Source organism: Helicoverpa zea, chromosome 15 (assembly GCF_022581195.2).
Source record: "Helicoverpa zea isolate HzStark_Cry1AcR chromosome 15, ilHelZeax1.1, whole genome shotgun sequence".
Classification (NCBI taxonomy): Eukaryota; Metazoa; Arthropoda; class Insecta; order Lepidoptera; family Noctuidae; genus Helicoverpa; species Helicoverpa zea.
This window is the reverse complement of record NC_061466.1, coordinates 7,464,016-7,489,897: the sequence shown is the minus strand read 5'-3', so window position 1 is coordinate 7,489,897 and position 25,882 is coordinate 7,464,016. Positions and strand designations below refer to the sequence as shown.

Genomic DNA, 25,882 nt, shown 5'->3' with positions numbered 1-25,882 from the left:
AAGATTCTCTGTTTATTTATCTTTATTTAATAAACTGTAGGTTTGTTAAAAAGCGAGATAAACATCGAATATTGATAAAATAAAGTAGAATGCGGAGAGCGTTTGTCTTCTGCGTTAACATACAAGTGTGTGTCGTACCGTTCTGATCACTCGCTCGACTCTGGCGGCCCGCTTGCTCGATGATTTCATTCAGTACCATAACATCTGAAAGATTATCAGTAAATATGATATAAAATAAATTATTTGTCGTCTTATCGGCTAATTAATCAACGATTTTTTTGATATCTGCTACAGCCTTTGATATGTGCATAAGGATGTAAATTAAAGAGCTTACAGACATTCTTCGTTTTATCATGTTATTTATCAACTGATACAGGTGAAAATTATCTATTTTTAAGAAAAGGTTTTGAGCTTCCAATTATTTATTTAAACAGTAATTTAGTACCGTACCTCTCATGTCCACTACGTTTGGTTGTTGCGAAGATTCTATGAACGGGTTGTCAGTCGACGGTTTTAACACTTTTCCAGCTTCGTCTGTGCATTCAGTCGTACTCATTTCCTATAACAATACAATTGCAGATTTTCTAATACGAATTACACACATAACATGACCAATTCTAACTAGACACTAGTAGTACTATCTACATTAAATAAGATTTCTTGTTGGAATTAAATGAACTAGATTACTACGAGAATAAGGAATAAATACGAGAAGGTCGCCGGAAGATGCTGGATGCAGGTCGCCTCCAACAGGTATCTGTGGAGATCTAAGGGGGAGGCCTATGTTCAGCAGTGGACGTCCTATGGCTGAGTAGATGATGATGACTACGAGAATGTTTTTCCAAAATGAATTTCCTTTTCTGTGATTGCCATTGATAAATAAAATTCTAACAATATAGCTATCATACGTACATATTCTCTAAGTGGGCGGGTGGCTAGCGAGAAATCCTGCCCGGGCAGCGGGTACCCGTGCGGCTGTGACGTCACACTATGGTTCCGGGAGGCGGACCGGTTGCGTAGGCGCGCCTCCTTGGTCTGCGCCTTGCCGCCGCCCAGCAGGTCACCGTGCGACGTGTACGACAGCCGCGACTGATGCGACGTGTACGACGAGTGACGAGAACCTGCGACATTCGTGTTTTCCCACTTCGTTAATACGAAGTAGGTACTTAATTGCGTAGTTATTACGTCTTTGGCAGGAAATAGCAGGAATAGCAACGAGTCATGTGACGTATCGAATTTTGACATATTTGGAAAATTATGAGTGATTAGGATCAGTTGCTTAATAAATTGTGATGTCATGACTGAACTTTGGACAATCGATGTTGTAGGAACTTAAACTCATGCTGTACCTACAAAATATCAGATTAGATTTATTTCAGGGCAGATATACCATTTCAAGGTAATGGTACAGGTCCGGTAGGGTCACATGAATACGGAATATCATTCTAATTAATGTTGGAAGTCAATACTGACCTAAATTAGCGTAGTAAACTGGAATAATGATAGCACCGTTCTCTTCAGACATGGGGGTGACGGCGTTGGAGTCGTCAGCGTAAGGCAGATGCTCTTGCGCATCCAGGTAGGTGGACAGCACGAGCGGCTTGCGGTCCGCGCCGGGCGGGTAGCGAGCCCGCCCGTTCGGCCGCAGCGCCATCTGGTGCGAGCCCCGCGAACCTCGCCGCAAATTGAACGGCGATCCAGGCAGTGATAACGAGGCCTGTACCCACATCACACATTCAAAATACTTACACAACACACTTAATAACGTATCATCCTACTTGAGTTTAAACATATTTTTTAATTTATTACAATTGCAAATTTCAAATATCCTGCATTTACATATTTTTCCTCAATTCAGATCGAGTAGCTTTAACTAGTTCACACTATAGTTGATTATCCCCAAGAAAGGTTTCGCTAAGTATTAAAGTCTATTGAACCGGCTGCAGAGGCTTTGGCTTAAGCTTTTTGAAGTAAGTAGATGTTCCTAAATGTTACTTTATGTTAATGATTTATTTACTTTCATGTGCTGATAAACAATAGCAAGAAATTAAACAGAGAAATTGAGGAATACAGAAAAGTAAAAGATAATGAAGTAAAGAAAATGATTGGTGCAATTAATGGTCTACTTGGTATATTTAAGGCGAAAATAAATTCTTTGTTACCTTAATATTTCAAATAATATGAATCACTGCAAAAGAACGTGGAAGATACAGGTTACCACTAATAGTCAAGTAAGAGGTATTAGAGCTAAACAGAGAAAATAAAAGTGGAGTTAATCCTATTGTAAGGAAGAGGTAGGGGATCACAAACACCAATGAGGATTGAAGGACAAACCTGTGAGCCCTCGCGCAGTGGCCCATATGGTAACTGGCTGATTTTATTTATGCGTTCAGGGTGGGGGACCTTCAATACACAAACAAAATTTCGAGTTTATTACATTTAAAGAACTTATAACGATTAAATATCTAGCATCCAACAAATAGGATAAAAGGACGGAGAATAGGCAATGCCATTTTACACAGATTACAAACAAAACAAACCAAAATGGCATACAATAAATAAAAACTGAACATTGCAGCTTAGAAGCGAGACTCGTGATAGAAACAAAATTACTCTTGTGATACGACAGGTTTGTTGATGTCTACGAGTAATGTGTCACTAGCTTTAGATGAAATCAAAGTCAAAACACCTAAGATATTACAAATATTTACAATAAGAATTTTCCTTTCACTTTGGCATCCATAAGAAAAAAGTATAAGGATGAAAATAAAAAGATGAGGATGCTGTATAAAACTCTTATTGTAGAAAGAAATACGATAAGAAGTAGCGATGATGATAATGAGTGAAAGCAACAGTTAGTCAAGTAACTTTGTTTATAAACACATGAAGTATTGTGGGGTTCACATGCACATCTGCATACGACTAATAGTCCTATCGTAGCTATTTACTTCATTTATCTACATCTATAGTCATGACGACTGTTCCTTTGTTCGTCCGAATATTGAAGCCTCCGCATGTCGCTAATCGAAATTGAGGAATCAAATGTTACTTCAATATTAATATGGTCAGTTTTATTGATAATATACTTTGACTGAACCTACCTCTTCATCGTCGATACGTTCAGTTCGGCCCGGCCCGTTCGTCAACACTCACATTGCAAAAGAAACAATCTACCATGACAATAGACTCATTCTCTCCAATATTATTTCTTAGAATCAATCCTTTGTCATCGACATGTGGTCATCAAATATGGATGTTGGTATCGATTAACTGATATCATGAATTCGCAATTTGTGGATGATACTAATTTAGCGCTCGCTTGAAAGAAATATTATTGGAGAACAACTGTAGAACTAAAGTGAACTACAGTGCATCATTCAATGAGCAAATATGCAACTTCTAGGAACCATGCTAACAACATTCATAATTTTTCCACAGTAATTTATATTCAATGACAGTGGTAAAGGAATCTTTATTGCAATCTTGTAATAAATAAAAATAAACTTTGTAAATTAAACATTCTTCGTGCTTACTAATAATAATTGTATAGAAACTGAAAAAAATGATCTAATTGAGGAAATATGTAATGTATGTATGTATCTAAGTATAGTATCGTCTCTTGTAGCATCTATCTGTGCTGTACAGTAGTGAATGTTAGGCCTAATGAGTGGGTTCACACGGGGGTCAATGAACCAGGTGTTTAGATGAACACAGATAAATGTCAAACAGAATGTTACAGATGCATCTATATGGAAAGTATAGCTTTCAACAGAGACCATGTAACTAAATAATATGCATGCTTCAAGACATTTGAAGATCTGATATGACAGAAGATCACAGTGTTTTACATATTGAGGAAAATAAAAATTAATCATTGCAAATATTCAGATAGCGATACATAGAAGAATCTATGAATTCTAATAGGACAGATCTAAGACACTTATATCATCTGCATATTTGCACTAGCAGTTAAAGAACATTGGACATCACCAAAAAAATAGAATAAGCTTAGCGGTAAACACAGAATAATAAAATAGTTCTTTTCAACTTGAGTAAGTGACAGTTAAACTGACAGTGCTAATGATGATGAGAGTGATATAAGAGTGATAATAAGCTTCGCTTTGAGGAACGTACGACTATTTGCATAAAGCGGCGTGTTATTCTTAGGGTCAAGTTGAAAAGATACTGCTCGACTGACAATAATTCATAACAATTTAAATCAAATTCCAGTTAGACTCAAAAGAGTCTAATTGGTTCGACAGGGTAATCAGCGACAATCAGTTGAACCGTTAAATAACTTAGTTCATTTGTGAACGGATGTGCTGTCAAATAAGAATATAAAATAATTCTGAAAACTGCAAGTCACTGTAGGAATATTAAACAGACAATTGCGTTCAATAACGAAATAGTTGCAGCTATTATGAACAGTGAAGTAGAGTGAAGGAATCATTGTCAGCGAGGCGATGCGTGTATTGCGGCGCATACTCACCATGCTGACCTTCCTGGGGCGGCGTGCGGAGTCGTGGTGCGGGTCGGGCTTGTGCGCGGGCTGAGTGCTCACCGAGTCCTGGAAGGGGTCGCTACGGAGGGACATGCGCTCGCGCGTATTGTCGTCCTGGTTGCCGCGCTCCTGGTTGACGAACAGCTCGTAGCTCTGACAGGAGAAGTCGCTGGGGGACTTGGCGGGGTGTGCCTCGGCGTAGGCGGCCGCCTGTGCTGCCGCCGCCGCCTCGCGCGCGTGCGCCTCTCGTGCCTCCTGTTTGTCCGCGCGCGCCGCTGCCTTCTGTTCCGCTTCCTGTCATACACACACAATATATAAATCATAATAACAACACACTGACAAAATGAACACCTACCCACATATCAATTTTTTTAAACAGAATAAAATGAAAGATTTTAAAGACAATTATAGTCGAAGTGCGTCAGCTTATCCAGTGCCAGCGTCAACTACTCACCCTGAGAGCCTCCTCCTCAGCTTGCTCCTCTTCTTCTGCTTTCTTCTGCAACTCGTCGTACGACATGGCGACGATGGCTAAGATCAAGTTCACGAGATAGAACGAGCCCAAGAAGATGATCACTACGAAGAACAGCACGTGCCATGACCCCGCTGACCTCAGCACCTTCAAACAGAAACAATTTATTTATAAGTAATATCTGATGGGAAATGATAAGTGTCTTGTTGGATAAATAACTGACCAATTGATAGAGATTCTCCCAATAATCCTGTGTCATGAGGCGGAAAGCTGACAAGAAAGCCCAACCAAACGTATCGAAACTCGTGTATCCGTAGTTAGGGTTCGGTCCATAGCCTTGCAGACAGACGTATCCGGGTTCACATTGACTGAAAACAAAGCCATTATAGTTAGAAAATTGACAAAGCTCAGACATAAAATATTTTGGAAGAAACCGAAAGGTTTTCTTACCCTGCTCCTGATGAATTTCCACAAAGTGGATATTCCCCTCCATCCCCATACCAGTTGGCTGAAATTAATGAAAGAGGATGTTTAAGTATGTGGCTATGCTGTTTTAAACGTAGAAACGCTTGTTATTTTGTATGTTAACGTGTCTTACTCTCATTCTGGCAAAACCTCTCCCAGTTCTCATCGGTGAGGTTACCCCAGGAGCCGTCTTCCGGGAACACCTTGATACACTTCTGCGTTAACACTCCCATGTAGATCTGTAGGCCCATCAGCGCAAACACGGACAGTGAGAACATCGTCAAGATTATCACATCTCTCAGATTCTTCACTGACTCGATGACGGCGCCGACGATCGTTTTCAAACCTGGGTGTCACAAACACACTCATGTAGTGCTCAGTTTACGCTATGGTTACGCTACAGGTAAAATTCATTCCTACCACAAATAAGACTTGGATTCTTCTTGAGTAGTTGCTATTTCTACAAGAAGAAGATTTAAAATACAAAACCGTCGAAAACTTTCAAAATTAAACAATACAGTAAGTATTCTAGTAACACAATTAAAAACTTTTGCATCTAATACCTAAATAACTTTATCTATGTATTCAAGTCACTACATACGTACTTTTACATCTATTTTATAGTATAAGAATAGAAAGACATAGTATATAATGATTACCCGGTATGATGGCCACAGTTTTGAGCGCTCGGAGTACCCTGAACGTTCTGAGAGCGGCCAAGTTGCCGAGATCTATGCCCATCGTCACATAACTGGAAACAGACACCCACAACAACAACATCTACGTTAATATACATCACTACAACACTACTCACAATACTCTAATCCACAGTTCCCATATATTTTTAATATGAGGAAACTTTTTATATTGTCTTCGTCTTGAACTCTACAGTCAAATTCAGAATTTTAGACTTTCTTTAATTCTTCAACTGCTCGTCTAAATTATTACAACATTTTCTATTAATAACTAGATATGAGACATCAAATATATACCGATATATAATCTACAATTCAACGATTTTAACTTTCTACATAATTCAATAAAATTGTCTACTACTCACGCTAAAGCTATAACTACGAAGTCAAGCCAATTCCATGCATCTCTAAGGTATGTGAATGGCTGTAGTATGAAACCCCTGGCCATTACTTTCACCGCTGATTCAAACGTGTAGATCCCGGTAAAGATAACTCTGGAAAAATTCACCTCCACTGAGGAACGCCACTCGTAAAATAATAACAAACATTTCTATAATATGAGATACAGTATATTAGTTCATCATCTCAACTTGTAAGAGATGGTAGGTAAATGTGTGAACAAGACATTATTTCTAATAAAATGTACGTAAAGTAATATTATATGTATAATAAATGTAAGTAATACTTCTAAATCCAATATAATAATAAAACGGATGTATATAATATGTACAGATAATGAGAGGATTTGCAGTTTCACATGAGTTCACATGAAAAACTTATCTGAACAATGGAATCACTGGTATTATTTTGTCATGAAAACTTTATAGCACACACGTGTTTTCTTAGTTAAATGTAACAAAAAATGGTGTCTAGTAAAATTCGGAATAAATATTTTGACATAAATGAACATGAATTTTGGTCGTTACAGCCAGGGAAAATAGTAATTCTCTAAACGCCTGTCTAAAGCGATTCAGGATAACTATGTATAAAATATACATGTTTTATATTATAAATGTTCTCCAATAATTTACTATGAACAATAATTTCTAATAATTTACGTCCGTTTATCTAAATATTGATTATATCAATTGGAATCTAGCTGAAACACTAACAATTTTGAAACTAGCGTGCACTCTACTAATATTCTAGAACCTAATAAAGGATATGTTCTGTCGTCCGGTGGTATTTCAAAATTGTAAATTGAAATTCGTAATCGAATTTATCTAACTTAGATGTTGAAAAAATGTGTAACAATAGAAAGTATACTCACTCAGTACTTTCGACGGTTGGCGTCGTAGGCATTATCATAAGAATACAGTTGACTAGAATTGTGGTAATGATAAACAACGAGAACAAAGGATGTACTAGAATGTATATCGCCACTCTTCTTATAGGATTGAATGGGTCTAGTATCCATAAGGCGTTGGTGGCCGAAAATCTGAAGATATCTTTACCCTTGCTTATGACTACGAAGGTCTGGAACAAAACGACAAGCTCGTTAGTGTTAGCACCGCATGCTCAGCTAAGTAGGACGAGATGAGCGGTACCAATATTATGTTGGAACAAAAACGTTACAAGTTTGTTTTATGATTACATTGCGTCAGTAGCTATATGTTTTGGTATTTAAGGTGAAAAATCGAACAGAACTCACTGAAAGTGAAAAATATCCCAGAACACACATGACCAGAGACTTGAACTGCAAAAGCAATGTAATTGCATTAAAATATTCTTATAACACATTTTAATAAAAATGTTTCAAGAGCCGCCTTATTCACAAAATAGTCATACGTATCTACATATTTATTAAAATAGATAAACATTTGACTATCAGGTAAATCCTAGGCAAACCTTGCTTTAGGAATTGTTTGTATGACTTGCAATTTCGAAATAGATAATTAGCAGGTGCAATTTTGTTTTTCGTGAATGGAAATATTTGAGGATACGTGTCATCCTGAACTGGCAAATAATGATTTTCTAATAAAAACATCTATCTTTATGGATAATTAAAAAGTAATGACCCATCTTATCGCTTTTCGCAAAAAGTTTTGGCCTAACAGGAAAATAAATAAATAAATTAATTTGAAAAAATTTTAACATTTTTAAAATTTTCTTGACATTTGAAGAATAATTCCCACTGTTAATGTTAGTACAGCCAAGTTTAACACCTGGACGAAACTTTAGACTCTTAAAAAAAAAGACATTTGACATTTCAAGAGTCCTTTTATTTTTATTCCATTTCCAATATATATTTTTTGTATTAAAATTAATTAAAATGTCTGGCTTTGAATGATCACCAAAAAAACAGAAAAGGTATGTTTTAATTTTTATGTCAGGATTCTGTCAGGCTATAAATAAACAAGTATACCTAATTATCTTTTAGGAAAAGAAAGAAACTGGGAAAACCTTGTATACTAAACGTTAACGATTTAATTATAAATATCAATTGTATGCATCATTTATGAATGAAATTCAAAGTCAAACCGACTAGTGCCATCAGATTTTTTAAATTCATTCACATTTTTTTGATCTCATTCAATATTCTTAATTAGGGGTTAATGACCGCTCTGTCATAGTATTCTACAGCATAACTTAAACAGATGTCATACAATAACAACGTGACTTTAGCTAATTTTAGATATATTTCCTAGAAGACACTAGCAGAAAACTACTATATTTTTTCCTAAATTGATGTAAGCCTCAAACTGGCATTTTCTACTTTGAACAACGTTACAAGATAATTCTTATGTATTTAAAATCATTCGAACTCCGTTATGAGTCAATCAATCACAAACAGACGGTAAAAATATAAACAAGGTTCGTCCTTCGATAACAACTCGTTTTTTTTATTTAATAATAAATTAGATACATAACCTTAAGAACACGATTGGAAACTGACGATTCAAAATCTACGAAAACATCACATTTTGAAAGTTACAGGTACCAACATGCTTTGTTATGTACACTTCATACCTAGGCGTACCTAATATTGCTATCTCTAAACAAAACTGTTTCTTGTTATTTATTATCAAAGTTATTAAGTTTTTATCAAAAGCCACCAGAAACATGTTATCAAAGTTATTACGATTGATGCACGTTTTATACTTTATCTTTAGGATTAACATCTTGATTCGTCTGTGAAATAATCAATATTTTACAATACAAATACTTACGGCCAGTTTCTTCATCAAAAGTTAAAGTTAAAGTTATGGCTAAAGTAATGTCTAAAGTAAAAGTAACGGTCAAATTCAATTTTTCTATTAGTTTTGCTGTCACTTTAGCCTTGAAAAAACGAATTTGACCGTTACTTTTACTTTAGACATTACTTTAACTTTAACTTTTGATGAGGAAACTGGCCGTTAAACAGGTTTTTTTTTATAGTAGGCGGTTAATTAACGCGGGTGTGTTTAGATAAACCTCATCTAACATTATTTGTATTATAAAAATTGCATCTATGCATTTTAAAACTACTGTAAGGAAAGTAATTTAAGAATGTTCTAACAAAAAAAAGGAACTTTCTAAGTCATTCGTGCTAAAGTAACGGTAAATGCAATCTCTATAATCGGCGAAACTTAATGACATAGAAAGCGTAGCGACCTATAATTTATTCCTACAGTTTTAGTTATTTGCTCAGCAAGGTGACCTTTTGGCTAAACAATTATTTTTTGAATAACTTGCATTGTCACGCTGAAGTTAGCATGTCAATTATACATATAAACTAACCTAACTGCGATTTTAATGCCTAATGTAGTGGTCAATAAATAAACCACAGACAAACAGACGACCGGTTTTTTTTCTTCTTTAAGGTATCACGTTTTCTGCCAAATCATTATGACCTCGCAAAATTTAAAATGTACGGTCATCGTTATATTGACGTTATTTTTTTTTTATCTCAAAGCAACACGTTATCTGAATAAATGGCTATTTAACGTGACTTGCAGTTTTTATATCGCTTATTTGCGTTACATAAGCAATGACAATTGAAAGGATTAAATAATTTAGGTACCGAAATTATCTTTACCTGTAAATCAATTAGCTATCAATAAGATTTTAATTATTTTTTCAAGTGAAAATTTAAGTTTGTTTATTTTTTATAATATATGTTTTTTTACTTGATAACAAAAAAAAGTGCGCACAAAAAATGGTTAAAGATTTTTATTTGGAATTTTGGATAATTTTCATATTTGTCGCAGTATCTGAATTGAATTCTTCGAGGATTTAGTACGATATAAGACGACACAAATCTCATTTTTTTTCCATTCCAAGGCACACAAACGATGAGTGCGCTGACCCTACTTAAAACCTGTGATATCACGTTTGTAGAGGTACTGCGACATGTGAAATCTAAGCGTAATTTAGCATGCACTTTGGTACCGCTCGCCACTCGTCACTACGAAATCTGATTACAGGTGTACTTACTCTTTGGTTATGATAGAAGGGGTCGATGTCCTCGAGGGGTATAGAGGACACTTCCGCCGGGAAGGTGCCCTGCATTCGCACCGGCAGCGGCAGGCCCTGCTCCAGGGTCGCGTCCGGCTGAGGACCTTCGTCCTCGTCCTCGTCATCATAACGCACCTATGTCGACACAACAGCGTTAGTACCACGTCAAATATTACATGAATCCATTAAAAAGCCAAAGGCAGATCCGAAGCCGGTTTGAACGCCCTTGAAATATTAAAACATTATTATAATGTTGTTCCAAGTCCACATGATTTTAAAGAAATAGATTTTTGGTTGTAAAAAAATAAATACATTATGGTCGTTTATTTACATAAAAAGATACATGAAATGCAGTTCATTGCCCTCAGGATCTGCTATTGACTATGAGATAAATAAAATAATGTGTTGATCACCTACATAGATTACCCATTTACCGTTCGTCCAGTTTTCTGATATTTTTTACTTACGATTAGTCATTGTACCAAACTCAATGACTGGAACAAGCTAGCCTATTTTAAGCCTAGTGTAACAGACCATATCATGGGCTTGATGCGCTATGTACTCGTAATAATACTGTTGGCATACAACTCATATTATTTCCGAGTCGGTTATTGAGTCAGCATGTCTTGTGAAGGCGCTTAAAGCTAATTTTATTTTGTGTAGTGCTGCTGTCTGTGTGACTATGATGCGTATCTGGCGTTACTAAAAGCAGTTGTTTTTAAACATTCCCACTATTATGTTACCATTCCGAATGTACGAAGAAACTTTGGAATAGCTCGCCTGTGTAAACATCAGGAAAATCGAGTATCTAATTGACGCGTATTCGAAAACGGTCCCAGAATAGGAGGCGTGACTAGCGCAAGCTCAACATGTTACAAAATACGAATCATAACCAACAAAACTTGATATTCATTTGAATAATTGTTAATTGTAAACTATTATGCACTAAACGCTAGCTAGGTGATGCCACCATGCTAGACCTAGATGACGGCAGTCGATGATGATGTGACGAACATGAGCCAGTCCTGTGCAATGCTTGATAATGGTATGTTATGTGCTGGTGTATCTTGAATACTAACGCTTATTATAACTGGAGATCCTACGATTTACAAGTTGTCCGTTAGACTAGAGGACTCCAAATCGACTATTTCCTATTGATTTTTTTTTGGATCAGAGGGTCATTGACTACGTAAATTCAATTTTCAATCAAATCTATTACCGGGTTCAAGGTTGACTATAGGCTTTGCTATCATCTAAACAGGGAATTAACGTGTTTATTTTGAAGACTAGAGGAGGTGGAGATATTTTTTTATGATCGGTGGGACAAACTATCCGGTTTATGCATTTCTTTGTTTTATTTTCGTCAACTTGAAAGGGAACATTTACTTTGTCGAAATGCAAATAAACATGACAAGCCTTCGCTTTTCTACAGTAAGATTAGCTGTTACGGTTCCGTTACATCATAAGGTGCCTTCAGTTAAGTAACAGCTAAACTTGTCAACACAGTTCTTTGCAGATACTTTGCCAACAAAGCGATGTGTTTAAGGAAAATGCTTTAAATGCGGTCAATATGCATAAATCAGAATGCACTACAAGTTATCGCACTTGAACAAATGTGGCGCCAATGTAAGTGGGAGCTTGCAATATTTCATGTTGAAAGAAATTTCGTTTGTGAAAGCGATAACTTGCTTAAAGTTTTCTCTAATAAAAACGAGCCGTAAAAAGGTAAAAGGGGCAAGCAAGCGTTCTTACTTCTTTTTTCTTTTTCGTCCGCCCCAAATCGTTCTGGAATAATTTAAAAATTATTCATCAGACCTTTGCTTTGATTTGTTTGTATTGCTTATTAGTGTGTGCCACACAATTAGTTACATTGTAGATACTGTGAAGTCTTCGTGTGCTAGCTAACATTTTATCACTCGTGTCATAATTAACAGAATAACTTTGTACCTATGAATAATACAGTGTTTCTTCTTTTAGATATATTTTGAGCACTCGATACACGTGTAGTTGGCTGTAGACAGCCGGGGCGTGCTAGACTGACACTCACCTCGCCTTCCGCTCGTTTTTTCTCGAGTTCCTTTTGCTTGGCATGCTCCTCAGCTATGCGGGCTTCGATAGCGGCCAGTGACTCTCTTGTGAAGGGTCGGAACAAGCTTCGTTCTTCCTCGCTGATCGAGTCCAAGTCCTCGGACATTGTCTATCGAACTCCCCCCGAGTGAACTGCCTACTGCATTGCAGGAAAAAGAAGATATTAAAATATTGTCAAACACAATGAACACTTCAACGGTCCGCTCTTAGAATAGCAATAGATACTCCTAAAAGATGAAGCTTTACATAACACAAAAATCTTTGCAGAGCACCCCATCGCAATAATACACAGTAACGATTTACGATAGTTGGCATTAACCCAAAATGATGAACAAGCGACTTGATGCGGCCTTAATTTCTTTTGTGGACTAGTTTGGCCTTGATTCCGTTTTTTCAAAGTCTGGTTAGCTATATCATTTGAATGAAACTTTTTATTTTTAGGATCATGCACTATCTGTTGCAATGCGACTATATTAAAAAATCTTCCATTATTTGTTAGCGAGGTCACAATATCCGCAGATTAAATAATTAAGAAGCGACATCGTTCAAATTGTTCAAAAAGAGCGATGTAAAATTTTGATAAATTCGGTTAAACAAATAGATTTAGGGGCTAAAGAAATTAGGGCAATAAAAATAAACTTCAAGGCTATTGCGGAAATTAAGCTCATAAAGAGGAGTAAATAGGCTTTATAGAAATCATAAGAAGGACGATGAGATGTGGAATACCAACAATATAATTTCTCCTACGTCGCCCCCTCGGCTGTATAAGACTATGTTTGTGCCTTACCAAACTAGGCCAAGGGCATTCTTTATATCGTGCGTTACTTATCTTTGGGGATTTTTATTCCTTTTCTTTATCGCTTTGGGATAGCTTATATAAGATTAATATTCGTACAAATAATAATAACTTATGGACTATTTTGTGGTACCTGTAACCAGTTTTTATGTTGCCTTCACAAGTTTTATCGGTACGAGTTGTATAGCATTACTTATTTATGCACATTTATGGAAGTCCTCTGTTGTCTTAAATAAGATGAACTTGAGCTACTAAAATCAATTCCCTTTTAAAGTAAATCCGGTGTTTCCTAGACGTCTACTCTACGCAATGCGGGAGGAACAATTTGTTTTCCCGCAGTGCGCATTCGTGACACCTCTACGCATTTCTTTGTTCTTGGGCGGTCATTATCAGTGTCTTGTAATTTGGTGTCATTACATAACTGTTATGCAAAGTTTGTTTTCTTTTTATCTTAATTATAATTACATAAGATACAGCATTAATCTTGGGTTTGTGAAGTGTTGCAAGAAGAATGACTGGAAAAAATCTTTCTGTCATGCATGATGAGGCAAAAGCAGTTGGTACTTATTTTTAACCGACTTCGAAAAAAGGAGGTTGTTAGTTTGACCTGATTTGGATGGGGTTTTTTTTATAGTATTTGTATGGTTGTTTACCTGCTAACAGTGAATGGGCGGGTGCGTGTGGTGCGGGAAACGCGCGCGGCAGCACGCTCTACGCCCGCGTTCTCCCGCCGACCACCTACGGGCGGACCGCCCTTCTGAACAACAGAATGTACACAGTTAAAGTACCGACAATATTAACATCATTTTTCTTTAAACAATCGGTTTGCTACGAATTTTCACTTTCGTTTTCAATCAAAAAAGTATCCTAATTTGTATGATAAATAAACTATCTGTAATGGTACAGCAGATGTAACTTGTAATATAATAATGTAGCAATGTAACTTTCAGTAAAATAATAACTAAAGAATACAATGGCAGTTCCACCTGGAGAAAATGATAAAATACCAATACATAGATGTGAGTATATGATGTAAAAGTTATATGATTACTCATAATGCGTCCTTGCACTTGACAATTACCTAATGCAGACATTTTACGCATACCTACTCGTTCGTTGTTATGACAAGGTTATCAACCTTTGGCTTACGTCATTTTTTTGTTCTTAAAGTTACTCGCACTTTTTCTAAGACACGTGTAAAAATAAATGCTAAAGGGCATTTATTCACTCCTCCATTCCTCACGATAAGTAAGAAACGTGATAAAAAATGTAACCTAAGGTTGTTTTGGTCATCCAAATCATTGTCAAGGTTATATGATCTTCGAAGCACGTGTATCGGCGCCTATTCTATATTTAAAACGTTATTTTGTGTGTAAACAGTATTATTCCTCATCATACTGTTATTTACTTAACGTTCCAACTTGTCTTAACATTATCAAAATGTAAACAAAACTTTATGGTTGGAATTATTAAAATTGCTTCTCAAATATGACAGCTAATTCTGGTTTTAAGGGATTTTGTTTATATAATGCCAATACGTTTCACACTTTGGGATAAGTACTATAGAGGTTGTATGTTAATAGTTTTTAATATTATGTAATGCTGGTTGGCTGACAGTTTAAATAGTATTATTTTTATTAAAATAGATTTTTCATTCGAATAAGTAACCTACCAAATATTTTTTTGAAGCTGATGTTAGTTCTACTTTCCCTTATTTCCATGAAAATCTGTATATAACTATATGAGTAATACAGGAAGAACTAAGAGCAGTCGCGTACGAATCACCCTCACTTCTCACAAACTAAATTAGAAGGATTTGCAATTCTGAGTGGGTGTCCGATTAGAATTGTTAATACCACTCCTGTTTTCGCGTATATTAAAGCATTAATTGTGATCGGATGGCAGTAATATAAGTACAGGATACTGAGACTGTTTGTCATCACAAAATCATTCCTTTTATTTGACATAAAATCTATCTACATCAAGTACATTGAATGGTGACTTAAAGTATTCAGTTTTCTAAGAAATGAAATTCAGGAATGAAAGGAGAAATGTCACAAGACTGCAAAACTTCAAGAGTATCGATTACTGAACTACAAGTAGATTCAAGACAAGCGTATTCTCGTTTTCTTTCTTTCATTCTTTTTATTGTTCCTACAGGGAATAGCAGAAATGTCTCAAGGTCCGTGAAATGAGGTCGGGAGGAGCTCTTAAGTCAAGTAACATGGAATGCCTTTTATTAGAAGATTTAAACATTCCTTTCCCTTGGTTGTAACTACGGAACCTTAAAAGACAGATAACTAGCATTAGTCCCTTGAAGAGGCGATAAATTGAAAGAGATTCCCATCTCGAATCAAATATTTTCTTATTTTTTAACTTTACAGTCCTATCTTTATACAAAATTATACAGGAAACTTATTAAAAGTTCTAGCAAAAATTTACCTTAAGACACGAGAAACCAACGTTGACAGTTACTTACTTATATTCTTATCTTTGTTTCGTGTTATCAGCAGTGTCTACTTAGTAATAAAGTTAATTAATAAAAGTGACTGTAACTGACCTGTCGTCCGCGAGAGCAGTGTGATCGCGGCTACTAGAGAGATGAAAGTTACCACGTGATCGCTGATAGGGACAGCCAGCAAATGGGCAAGATTTTTCATGACCGACCTGTAACAAAACAACAAACTAGTTATTTATTAATATTATTTAAGAAATTTACAAGGTATTTATAAATAAGGGGGGCTGTTGAACGCTCGCAGCCTTTTCACACTGGCAGATTTTACGCTCGTTTTGCCCGAGCGACTACTGACGGTGTCAATACCGGCAATTGTTAATTGTTTGTAAAGAAATGCTGGTTATTTGGTTACACAGAGATGATATAGCTAGACGTGGTGACACCGAGCCTATTCATTATTCAAAACTTCAAAAAGTATTTCTATAAATAATGTTTCACCATACCGTATATAGTGCAGTGCCTAGGGGTGTGTGTAGGTCTAGAGGGCGCGCGGGATGGTGGCCGCGTCGCCCGCTGGCCGCGCGCGCTCCTCTCTCCAGCTTCTGCGCGCGCGCAACATCTGCGTCAGCCCTGAGCTGCGTCTATAGAACAAACACCACATAAGCATCAATTTTTAAAGGAAAACTCAAAATAAAATAACATGGAGGCAAGCACTTTGCGATGTGACACCCTATACAGCATATATAGCAGTCGTCTCAGATTGCTGTCCTATTCAACAGTTTGTTTATCAGCCGAAGTCAGGTATTTGAAGAAACCCGGATCCATTTTACAATGTACAATTAACGTACGAAGTAATTACGTTAAGTAATAAAAAAGAATATGCTGTGCACCTCTCTGACAGAATGAAGAATCCCTCATTATTCGTAGAAAATGCTCTGAAAGCGGTTTCGTCCACGTGTATTCCACAATTAAAACCATGTTAACCCTTTTTGAAATCTCGTCTTAGTAAACACCTCGTGCAGAAACTCCTGGCATTTGTAGTTTCTGAGATATCGTAATGAGTGACTCATTAACCTTTCTGTTTTATACAGATACGTATATAAGGTAACTCTTCTGCGATTTATGGTATAAAATCTAGCCCTTCAAGCTACAAACCCATTGCTTTAATTCAGTATCAAGACAATAAACTTACATTCGTGCAATGCAATATAAATAAACTGCTATATTGAAAACCTAATACAACTGGAACTATAGTTACACTCATAGGATTTAGATGTTCGAAAAGACAACAACGTCAGTCATTCAAAGATTACGATTAGCGTCAAAATATCCTATCATACTGATTGGACCCGTTATTATTCACAACAAGTTGTTATCAAAATGCACGTGGTATTACTGAGTTGTTTTGGAACTTGTTTTCACCTGTCAATACATAAACATTTGAACGGCATATGATTAAGACATTGAACCCATATTATAAGCTGTTTCTTTGCCACTACCATACTCTTAAAGTATCATCTAGCCTTTTCTCAATTACTTTGACATCAGCAGAGCTACTCGCTGAATTGACGCGGGTACCGGATTGAAACACCTTGGTATAACTAGTTGTCTGACTATGTCTACTAATGAATGCTGGGCTGACTGCCAAAAAATATATCAAAGAGTGTGTTTTAAATATTTTTTGCTTTTTATGTAAATTTTTGTTCAAACTCAGCGAATATTTGTTTTCCATTCATGGCGAAGATGCTTTCATTATGTTCAGCCTCGATCTCATTCAGCTTTCGCTGGCGGCGACAAGTCTGCCATTTTCCTTGTCTAGCCGTCCACACAATGTCTCCCCTGACAACTCAACATGACTATAAACTAGATATCTATCGTGAAGCTTAAATGATATTTAAATCTTTGGTATCGACGGTTGTTTGAAGTCCTATCTGAATATCTATTTAGCCATGGGATAAAATGTAATCGACGGTATCTAGATATAATAATGAGACTCATTATTACTGAAGAAAACTCTGGGATACTATTTGAGTAGGTATTGATATTGTTTTTAATCATTAAAACAAATTATTCCATTCAAGATATACCACTCCATGCATCAACAACAATACTATGGACTTTGATTTTATTTTCTTGTTAATTGTCATCAACACTGAATCATGAGCAGGGGAATGTCAAAAAGTAAAAGCCATTTTTTTCCGTAGGCATGTTATCCTCGCATTGGACGTTCGTAGTCTTTTTTATGAAATACCCAACTTGATATAGCCCCGAGAATGTTTTATCCAGTTTTGTTTTTATATCATCCAAGAACACATTGCAATACATATAGGCGTGGCGTGGCCGGTCTCCGGCTCCTGTCTCTGGGGCCCTAACTCCCAGTCGCTTGGACCCTATTTACAAAACCGTTTCACATGAAAATGTTACATATTTTATAAGTCATTTAAATGACATTGAAGGTATAATTATTCACAAAAGGTATATTTAGTTTGGTGAATTACAAACAAATCTAAGATATCTGCTCCATGAATTTCCTGTGTATGTTTCAACTAATCATATGCATTGAAATTACATTCCCTTCTAATCTGAGGTACCTCTATAGATCATGGGTGCTAACATTATTAAACTGTATAACTGAAACAGTATAGATCCATTTTCTAGTTGTGCTAAGATTACCCAAGATAACTTTATAGGATACTAGCTATTATAAGCACCATCAAAAATTAAGAAGAATTAATATGAATTGATATTTGAAAGCAAAGTAAAACGAAGTTAGGTTCTCAAAGATCTCTATTATGTTCTTTGGTTTTTTAAAACTCGATACATGCCGTCGAGGTGAAACGATGGCGACGTCGCACGGTAGATCGAAAATCGGCTCTAGAAGACATAGGATCTCGATGTTTTAAATGTTTTTTTTTTTTTGCTGGAAATGACTTCTGCCGATCATTACTGTTCTATAAAATGTCATATGAAGTAATTGTGTGCACAAACGGAAGAGTTATAATTTTTATAAGAAAAAAATCATTAATCATCAAATTTTCATGTCAGCTCCATACAGGAGCTGACATGAAAAATGAGGATATCTCTGGAATCGCAAGGTTGGCCGTTATATCCTTGCACTCTGTTATAGTACTATTTATTTGTGATTTTTTGACATACTTCATATTGCGGCATCACTTGCGATTTTTTTTTTAAATCGTCAAAATTAAAAATAAAAAATGTTTATGATATGTTCATTTTAATGCTTAAATATGGCTATACCAAGTGTAAATTACAATATTTTTTATGCTTAGACCAAAATATTCTAAGAAATCACAAAGTCGTATTACCTACTTTGTGATTTTCATTTGAAATTATATGGTAATTATGAATTACGTAATATGTATCTTGTCTAATGCCTCAAGTCCACATTAGCTAATGATTAATAAAACTTAATACCTAGTTAAAAGGATACGTACCAGAATAATTTGGGGTACTCGCTAATTTAGCAATAAGTGCAGGATTAGCTTAATGAAAGTAATTAGATAAATGTGATACCATCATTAGTCAATAACAATAAATAGTCAAACATTGGATTCACAACTTCAGTTCATTTAGAGCATTTCTATACTAACATCTATCCTACCGTGTCTTTTTACTCAGTTACCGTGAATAATGGAAAGCATTATTACAAATTTGGATTTTTTTGTTATTCTGAGAAATCAGGATGCTTTGTCTTTCGATCACGAAATATTGTTCAACACACTTGTTATTCGACTGGGCCCTAGCCTTTCAGACGAAGACAGTGTTACCGTGAAAGAATTTTGTCGAAGATTTACAAGGGCAGTTCAAAAGAGATGGTTACGATCCCACAGAAATAGTGAAGTTTTTAGACGTGATTACAGTAATTGGCTTGAGGCAAATATTGACTGGCCAAACTGCGTGCAAACCAATTTGCTCATTAAAGAATCAACAAGTGAAAATATTTCTACTGAACCTGTACCTGAACCTGTACCATCAACTTCAACAATGAAATCAACTTCAACGATGACAAAAAGATCTAGAAAGCCGTTTGAAGATCTAAGTAACAAGCAGAAAAAGAGACGATCTGATGAATATAAAGGCGATGACCCTAATGAAGTAGCTTATTCAGCTGCAGCACTTTTGAAAGGAGATGGTCGTGAGGATATTGCATCTGTTATTGAACATATGCTCCAAAATCCAGAAGCAGCAGCAAAAATTAAGGAAATGTTGAACAAACCAGCTCCTTCAACAATATTTTCACCAGAAAAAGCACTGGGTTTGCTACTTTCATTAAAACTATCGAAATGGCAATATATCACATTAAGGGAAACGACTATTCGAGAAGGTTCAAAGGAGATATATCCTTCTTACTATAAAGTGCAAAAAGCTAAGCTACAGTGCTACCCTCCGAAGGCATTTGTGACTGTAACGGATTCATCTGCTAAGATTGCACTACAAGCGTTACTAGATTTAACAGTGAACAGAATTTTTGAAACTATTCGTAGTCCTGATGCGATACAAAATAAACAATTGATATTAATATCAAAGTGGGGATTTGACGGTGCATCTAACCAAAGTAGATATAAGCAAAACATAGAGAGTGGTCAAGATGATTCCAGCATATTTATGACGTCTTTGGTTCCATTAAAGTTGACAGCTGACGGTGATACCGTATGGGTGAATCCAAAACCCTGCTCACCTATGTATTGCCGTCCAGTCCAGTTTAGTTTTGTGAAAGAAACCAAAGACGTTGTCATAAATGAAAAAACTGCAATGGATAACGAAATTGAAGCTCTCGTTCCCTCAAAATGTCAAGGACATGAAGTTAGTCACAAATTAATGATGACGATGATTGACGGCAAAATTTGTACATATCTGTCTGAAGCTAAGTCAAATGCGGCCTGCTACCTGTGTTTGGCTAAGCCTACAGAAATGAATAAGTTAGATGTCATTGCGTCAAAAACCATTTCTTCTGGTGTGTATGAGTTCGGATTATCAACACTTCATGCCCGCATTAATGTGATGGAATGTCTTTTACACATAGCGTATCGTCTCGACTTCAAAAAGTGGTCTGCAAGAGGAGAAGGTCATCAAGAGTTATTGCATTCACGAAAAAAACTCATTCAAGATCGATTCAAAGATGATCTCAACCTTTTGATTGACATCGTTAAGCAAGGATCAGGCACAACTAATGACGGGAACACAGCAAGGCGGTTTTTTGAATTTCCTGATAAAACTGCAGCGATCACTGGATTAGATGAAGACCTAATACGCAGATTTTCTGTGATTCTGCAAGCTATCACATCTGGAGAGATTATAGACGTGCCGAAATTTAAAGAATACGCTGGAACAACCGCTGAAAAATACGTGGAACTGTCTGATTGGTATGATATGTCATCAACCGTCCACAAATTGTTGATTCACGGAGGGGACATAATTGCAGAAAATGCTATTGTACCAATTGGAAGTCTTTCGGAAGAAGCTTCAGAGGCCCGAAACAAAGACTTTAGGAGGTTCAGAGAACACCATTCGAGGAAAAAGAGTCGACAAGCATCAAACGAGGATATCCTCAATATGCTTATCATCTCTTCTGATCCTCTAATTTCTTTCACAAGACCAAAATTAGATGCCCACAAGCGGCAGACATACTTTAAGGAAACAGTAGAACTATTGAAACTTCAGGATCAGGAAGCTCCGACAGAGTTCTGAAGTGGATTCTGATGGTGACGAATTATAAAATAAGTTAACTTTTATTGTTTATGTTAGGGTAGGTTAAGTTCATTTTTTTATATAATTTACTTTTATTTTTAATCATACAATAGTTTACCATTTATTGTAATTGAGTAATGATCACGTTTATCTAATTACCCTCATTATGGCACGTATCCTTTTAACAGGTATGTAGGTATTAAGTTTTATTAATCATTAGTTAATGTGGACTTGAGGTATTAGTCAAGATTACATTATTATGTAAGTCATAATTACCATGTCATTTCAAATAAGCATAAAAAATATTGTAAGTTACACTTGGTATAGCCATATTTAAGCATTAAAATGAACATATCATAAACATTTTTTATTTTTTATTTTGCGATTTTTTTTTTAAATCGCAAGTGATGCCGCGATATGAAGTATGTCAAAAATTCATAAATAAATAGTACTATAACAGAGTGCAAGGATATAACGGCCAACCTTGCGATTCCAGAGATATCCTCATTTTTCATGTCAGCTCCATACATTTTTTTCTTATAAAAATTATAACTCTTCCATTTGTGCACACAATTACTTCATATGACATTTTATAGAACAGTAATGATCGGCAGAAGTAATTTCCAGCAAAAAAAAAACATTTAAGACATCGAGATCCTATGTCTTCTACAGCCGATTTTCGATCCACCGTGCGTCGGTCGACTGTCCTATAATTAAAGGCACGTGTAACCACTAAAGCATGTCTGGTTGCACTGACTAGATTAAGCTTGATAAGTCATGACAATACTATTTCGTAAATATTATAAGATAACACACACAAACAATGCGTTTCAATAGTAGATAGATGATAGCAGAGCGGAGATTTATAAGTCACATTATCGATATCCAGTTTTTTCGTGGTATATAAAACCAGCCGCGAGTTTTACTATTCATAACAAGGTCATCAACGGTTGTGTAAACAGCTCCTCAAAATGTGGGTCTTATATCTACCGGCAGTGCTATCAGTGTTAATCGTTACCCTTTATTTATATTTTACAAGAACATTTAACTATTGGAAGAAACGAAATGTTCGTGGGCCGGAACCAACTGTATTTTTCGGAAACTTGAAGGATTCAACCCTTCGCAAGAAAAATATAGGAATAGTGATGGAAGAAATTTACAACCAGTTTCCGGATGAAAAGGTGGTTGGAATGTATAGAATGACCACACCTTGTCTACTGGTACGTGATTTGGATGTGATTAAACATATTATGATTAAAGACTTTGAAGCGTTCCGTGATCGTGGTGTGGAATTTAGCAAAGAAGGATTGGGACAGAACTTGTTCCATGCTGACGGAGAAACGTGGAGAGCCTTAAGAAACAGATTTACACCTATTTTCACATCTGGTAAATTGAAAAACATGTTCTATCTTATGCATGAAGGTGCTGATAACTTTATTGACCACGTGAGCAAAGAGTGTGAAAAAAAACAAGAGTTTGAAGTTCACTCCCTTCTCCAGACGTACACCATGTCTACGATCTCATCATGTGCTTTCGGAGTGAGTTATAACAGCATCAGCGATAAAGTTCAGACTCTAGAAATTGTAGACAAGATTATTTCAGAACCAAGTTATGCCATAGAATTGGATTATATGTATCCTAAATTATTGGCAAAACTCAATCTTTCAATTATCCCGACTCCTGTTCAACATTTTTTCAAAAGTCTTGTGGACAGCATTATTAGCCAAAGAAATGGCAAACCTGCAGGCCGCAACGATTTTATGGATCTCATACTCGAACTCCGTCAAATGGGAGAGGTAACTAGTAACAAATATCTTGATGGAGTAACATCACTTGAAATAACTGACGAAGTTATATGTGCCCAAGCTTTTGTATTTTACGTTGCTGGATATGAAACCAGTGCAACCACAATGTCCTACTTGATATACCAACTCTCACTTAATCAAGACGTCCAAAATAAGTTGATAGCTGAAGTAGATGAAGCAATAAAAGCTAGTGATGGAAAAGTAACATACGACACCGTGAAGGAAATGAAATATTTGAACAAAGTCTTTGACGAAACTCTCCGTATGTACTCTATAGTAGAACCACTGCAAAGGAAAGCTACAAGAGACTACCAAATTCCTGGAACTGATGTCGTCATTGAAAAGGATACCATGGTATTAATATCTCCAAGAGGCATTCACTACGACCCGAAATATTACGACAATCCTAAACAGTTCAACCCTGATAGATTCGATGCGGAGGAAGTGGGCAAGCGTCACCCGTGCGCGTACTTACCATTCGGACTTGGACAAAGGAATTGCATAGGTAAGCAAATCTTCAATAGCAGTTAATTATTCTCATTAAAAAATGAGTTCATGAAGCCTGATAAGGATGTCAAGTGTCAAATGATGTCAACTAAACAAACATTAGTTATTAAAAACATCTTCGGCGTTAAAAACCGACATAAAACGCCGTTTAAAATAGTTGAAAAAAATATCATTAACTAATTGTCGCCCGCGACTGTCAACTTGTGTCGAACTTCTTTGTCGACTTGTCAACTTGGAATTGTAACTTCAGTATCTCCTGTCTTTAAATAATATATCAGAGGTTTTTGTCTAGTTTTCTTTTCTATGGTGCGTAACCACGCGTTGCAAATAAACACACAAAGTCACTTGTACCTTTTTAATACTTATTATTCTTTCTTTTTTTAACACGTCAAATTTTTCGTTTCAGGCATGCGGTTTGGCAGACTTCAGTCTCTACTATGCATCACGAAGATTTTATCCAAGTTTAGAATAGAGCCATCGAAAAATACCGACAGAAACTTGCAAGTCGAACCCCGCCGAGTTATTATTGGACCGAAAGGAGGAATACGTGTAAACATTGTTCCTAGGAAGATTGTATCTTAATTATTTTCTTATGGACTCTTGTTAATAACAACGGACCATGGACCGATTTTTATAAAGGCCGACGGGTAGATGCGCAGTTTGTAGTAGGTTAGTATGGATGTGTGTTAACGCGACGTGTTTTGAAGCAACGTTTTGTTGCAATGGATATCTGCCCGTTGCGCTAACAAACGCCTATGAAAAACTACGCTACGCCCCGTTAACCGTCATAAAAATCGGACCGTTCGGTCATACGCTGTCGTCAACAAGAGACCTGACGGTGTTACAAGTTATTGCTAATTCTATTCAATATTATCGGTAGTGGAAAAATTATCTTCAAATGTATATATAACTTACTTAAGTAATTAATTAGAAGATTTTTTTTGACTTAATAATTCTTAACTTATTAGACTAATGACTGATTATTATAATAAACATAACATGGCAATTTACGGATAGGTACTAGTCTATTACATTCGTAACTATGGCACGTCGGCTTCAATATTTTTTTTTATTAATTTGTATCAAAGAATTTATAACTTACTACCTATTTGGTACCTTATATTTTATTCAAAAACTAGCTTTTGCCCGCGGCTTCGCTCCCGTCAACTGACTTCTCTACTTTACCCTATTTTTTTGTTCATAAGAACCTTCTCCTGACAATAACAAACACAACAAAAAAGAATTAGCCAAATTGGTCCAGGCGTTGTTGAGTTATGCGCTTACCAACACATTTTGCGATTCATTTTTATATTATAGATTATACGATTCACTTTTGAATTTGAAGTAGACATTGCTACAATTCGTTACTTATTGTTATAATAAGCGGCAAGTTATTAAGTAACGTAAATGCCATACTAGCTGACGTGGAAGTTAATGCCTAATTGCCTCTCCGTACTATATTTTATTTTATTAAAAAATGTACTTCTAAATAATTAATGTAATAGGGGGATCAATTTTGTTGTATTTTTTTATCAAGCATTGTTACTCTTATTCACATTGAAATAAATACTATGAATTGATAATTTTTTTTTTCATTTTGATAAATTTTTTAAATATCTATACTAATATTATAAAGCTGAAGAGTTTGTTTGTTTGTTTGAACGCGCTAATTTCGGGAACTACTGGTCCGATTTGAAAAATTCTATTATTCTATCAAAAAACATTACTTTTAAATAAGAACTAATAACAATTTTTATTATGGGTATGCGATTCAAAGTATAATTTTCTGCTATTAATGAGGTGTAATAAAGCAATTAAAAGACATACAGATGCAATCATTTTATTTAGAAAAACTAACCGTTTTAGATCATTTTAGACTCGTAGACAGCTGTCAATTGGTCAAAACTTTCGATACTCCTAAACTTTATCTCTGTTTTACACATGATGTTGTA

General features: G+C 35.8%; 3 protein-coding genes across 20 annotated transcripts in view; 2 read left to right on the top strand and 1 right to left on the bottom strand.

Annotated features, from left to right (window-relative positions):
- Positions 1-25,882, bottom strand: part of LOC124636871 (sodium channel protein para) — an 87,048-nt gene that overhangs the window by 16,755 nt on the left and 44,411 nt on the right. For 8 of the 18 annotated variants that reach the window (XM_047173076.1, XM_047173079.1, XM_047173075.1 and 5 more), the window contains exons 2-19: positions 16,413-16,550; positions 16,015-16,121; positions 14,108-14,211; positions 12,618-12,797; positions 12,323-12,355; positions 10,550-10,705; positions 7,404-7,609; positions 6,499-6,627; positions 6,098-6,189; positions 5,572-5,784; positions 5,424-5,481; positions 5,197-5,341; positions 4,956-5,120; positions 4,490-4,795; positions 1,474-1,717; positions 913-1,121; positions 451-559; positions 139-204 (exon numbers count right to left, since the gene is read on the bottom strand). In XM_047173076.1, the coding sequence (XP_047029032.1) occupies positions 139-204; positions 451-559; positions 913-1,121; positions 1,474-1,717; positions 4,490-4,795; positions 4,956-5,120; positions 5,197-5,341; positions 5,424-5,481; positions 5,572-5,784; positions 6,098-6,189; positions 6,499-6,627; positions 7,404-7,609; positions 10,550-10,705; positions 12,323-12,355; positions 12,618-12,764 (2,278 nt within the window). In that variant the 5' untranslated portion in view covers positions 12,765-12,797; positions 14,108-14,211; positions 16,015-16,121; positions 16,413-16,550. The remainder of the gene's footprint in view (positions 1-138; positions 205-450; positions 560-912; positions 1,122-1,473; positions 1,718-4,489; positions 4,796-4,955; positions 5,121-5,196; positions 5,342-5,423; positions 5,482-5,571; positions 5,785-6,097; positions 6,190-6,498; positions 6,628-7,403; positions 7,610-10,549; positions 10,706-12,322; positions 12,356-12,617; positions 12,798-14,107; positions 14,212-16,014; positions 16,122-16,412; positions 16,551-25,882) is intronic. The other 10 variants (XM_047173090.1, XM_047173082.1, XM_047173087.1 and 7 more) reach the window with 2 other exon arrangements.
- Positions 19,692-21,618, top strand: LOC124637216. Its single transcript, XM_047173577.1, has one exon. It carries the CDS (start codon positions 19,915-19,917, stop codon positions 21,616-21,618), a length of 1,704 nt encoding a protein of 567 aa, XP_047029533.1. The 5' UTR covers positions 19,692-19,914.
- Positions 22,460-25,765, top strand: LOC124636875 (cytochrome P450 6B7). Its single transcript, XM_047173096.1, has 2 exons — positions 22,460-23,928; positions 24,337-25,765. Exons 1-2 carry the CDS (start codon positions 22,590-22,592, stop codon positions 24,510-24,512), a joined length of 1,515 nt encoding a protein of 504 aa, XP_047029052.1. The 5' UTR covers positions 22,460-22,589; the 3' UTR covers positions 24,513-25,765.

Bases quoted from the DNA above. Each gene is read 5' to 3' on its own strand.
- LOC124637216 (XM_047173577.1), top strand. From the start codon at position 19,915: ATGAAATCAACTTCAACGATGACAAAAAGATCTAGAAAGCCGTTTGAA.
- LOC124636875 (XM_047173096.1), top strand. From the start codon at position 22,590: ATGTGGGTCTTATATCTACCGGCAGTGCTATCAGTGTTAATCGTTACC. The intron at 23,929-24,336 runs GTAAGCAAATCT...TTTTCGTTTCAG, and splicing joins TGGACAAAGGAATTGCATAG to GCATGCGGTTTGGCAGACTT.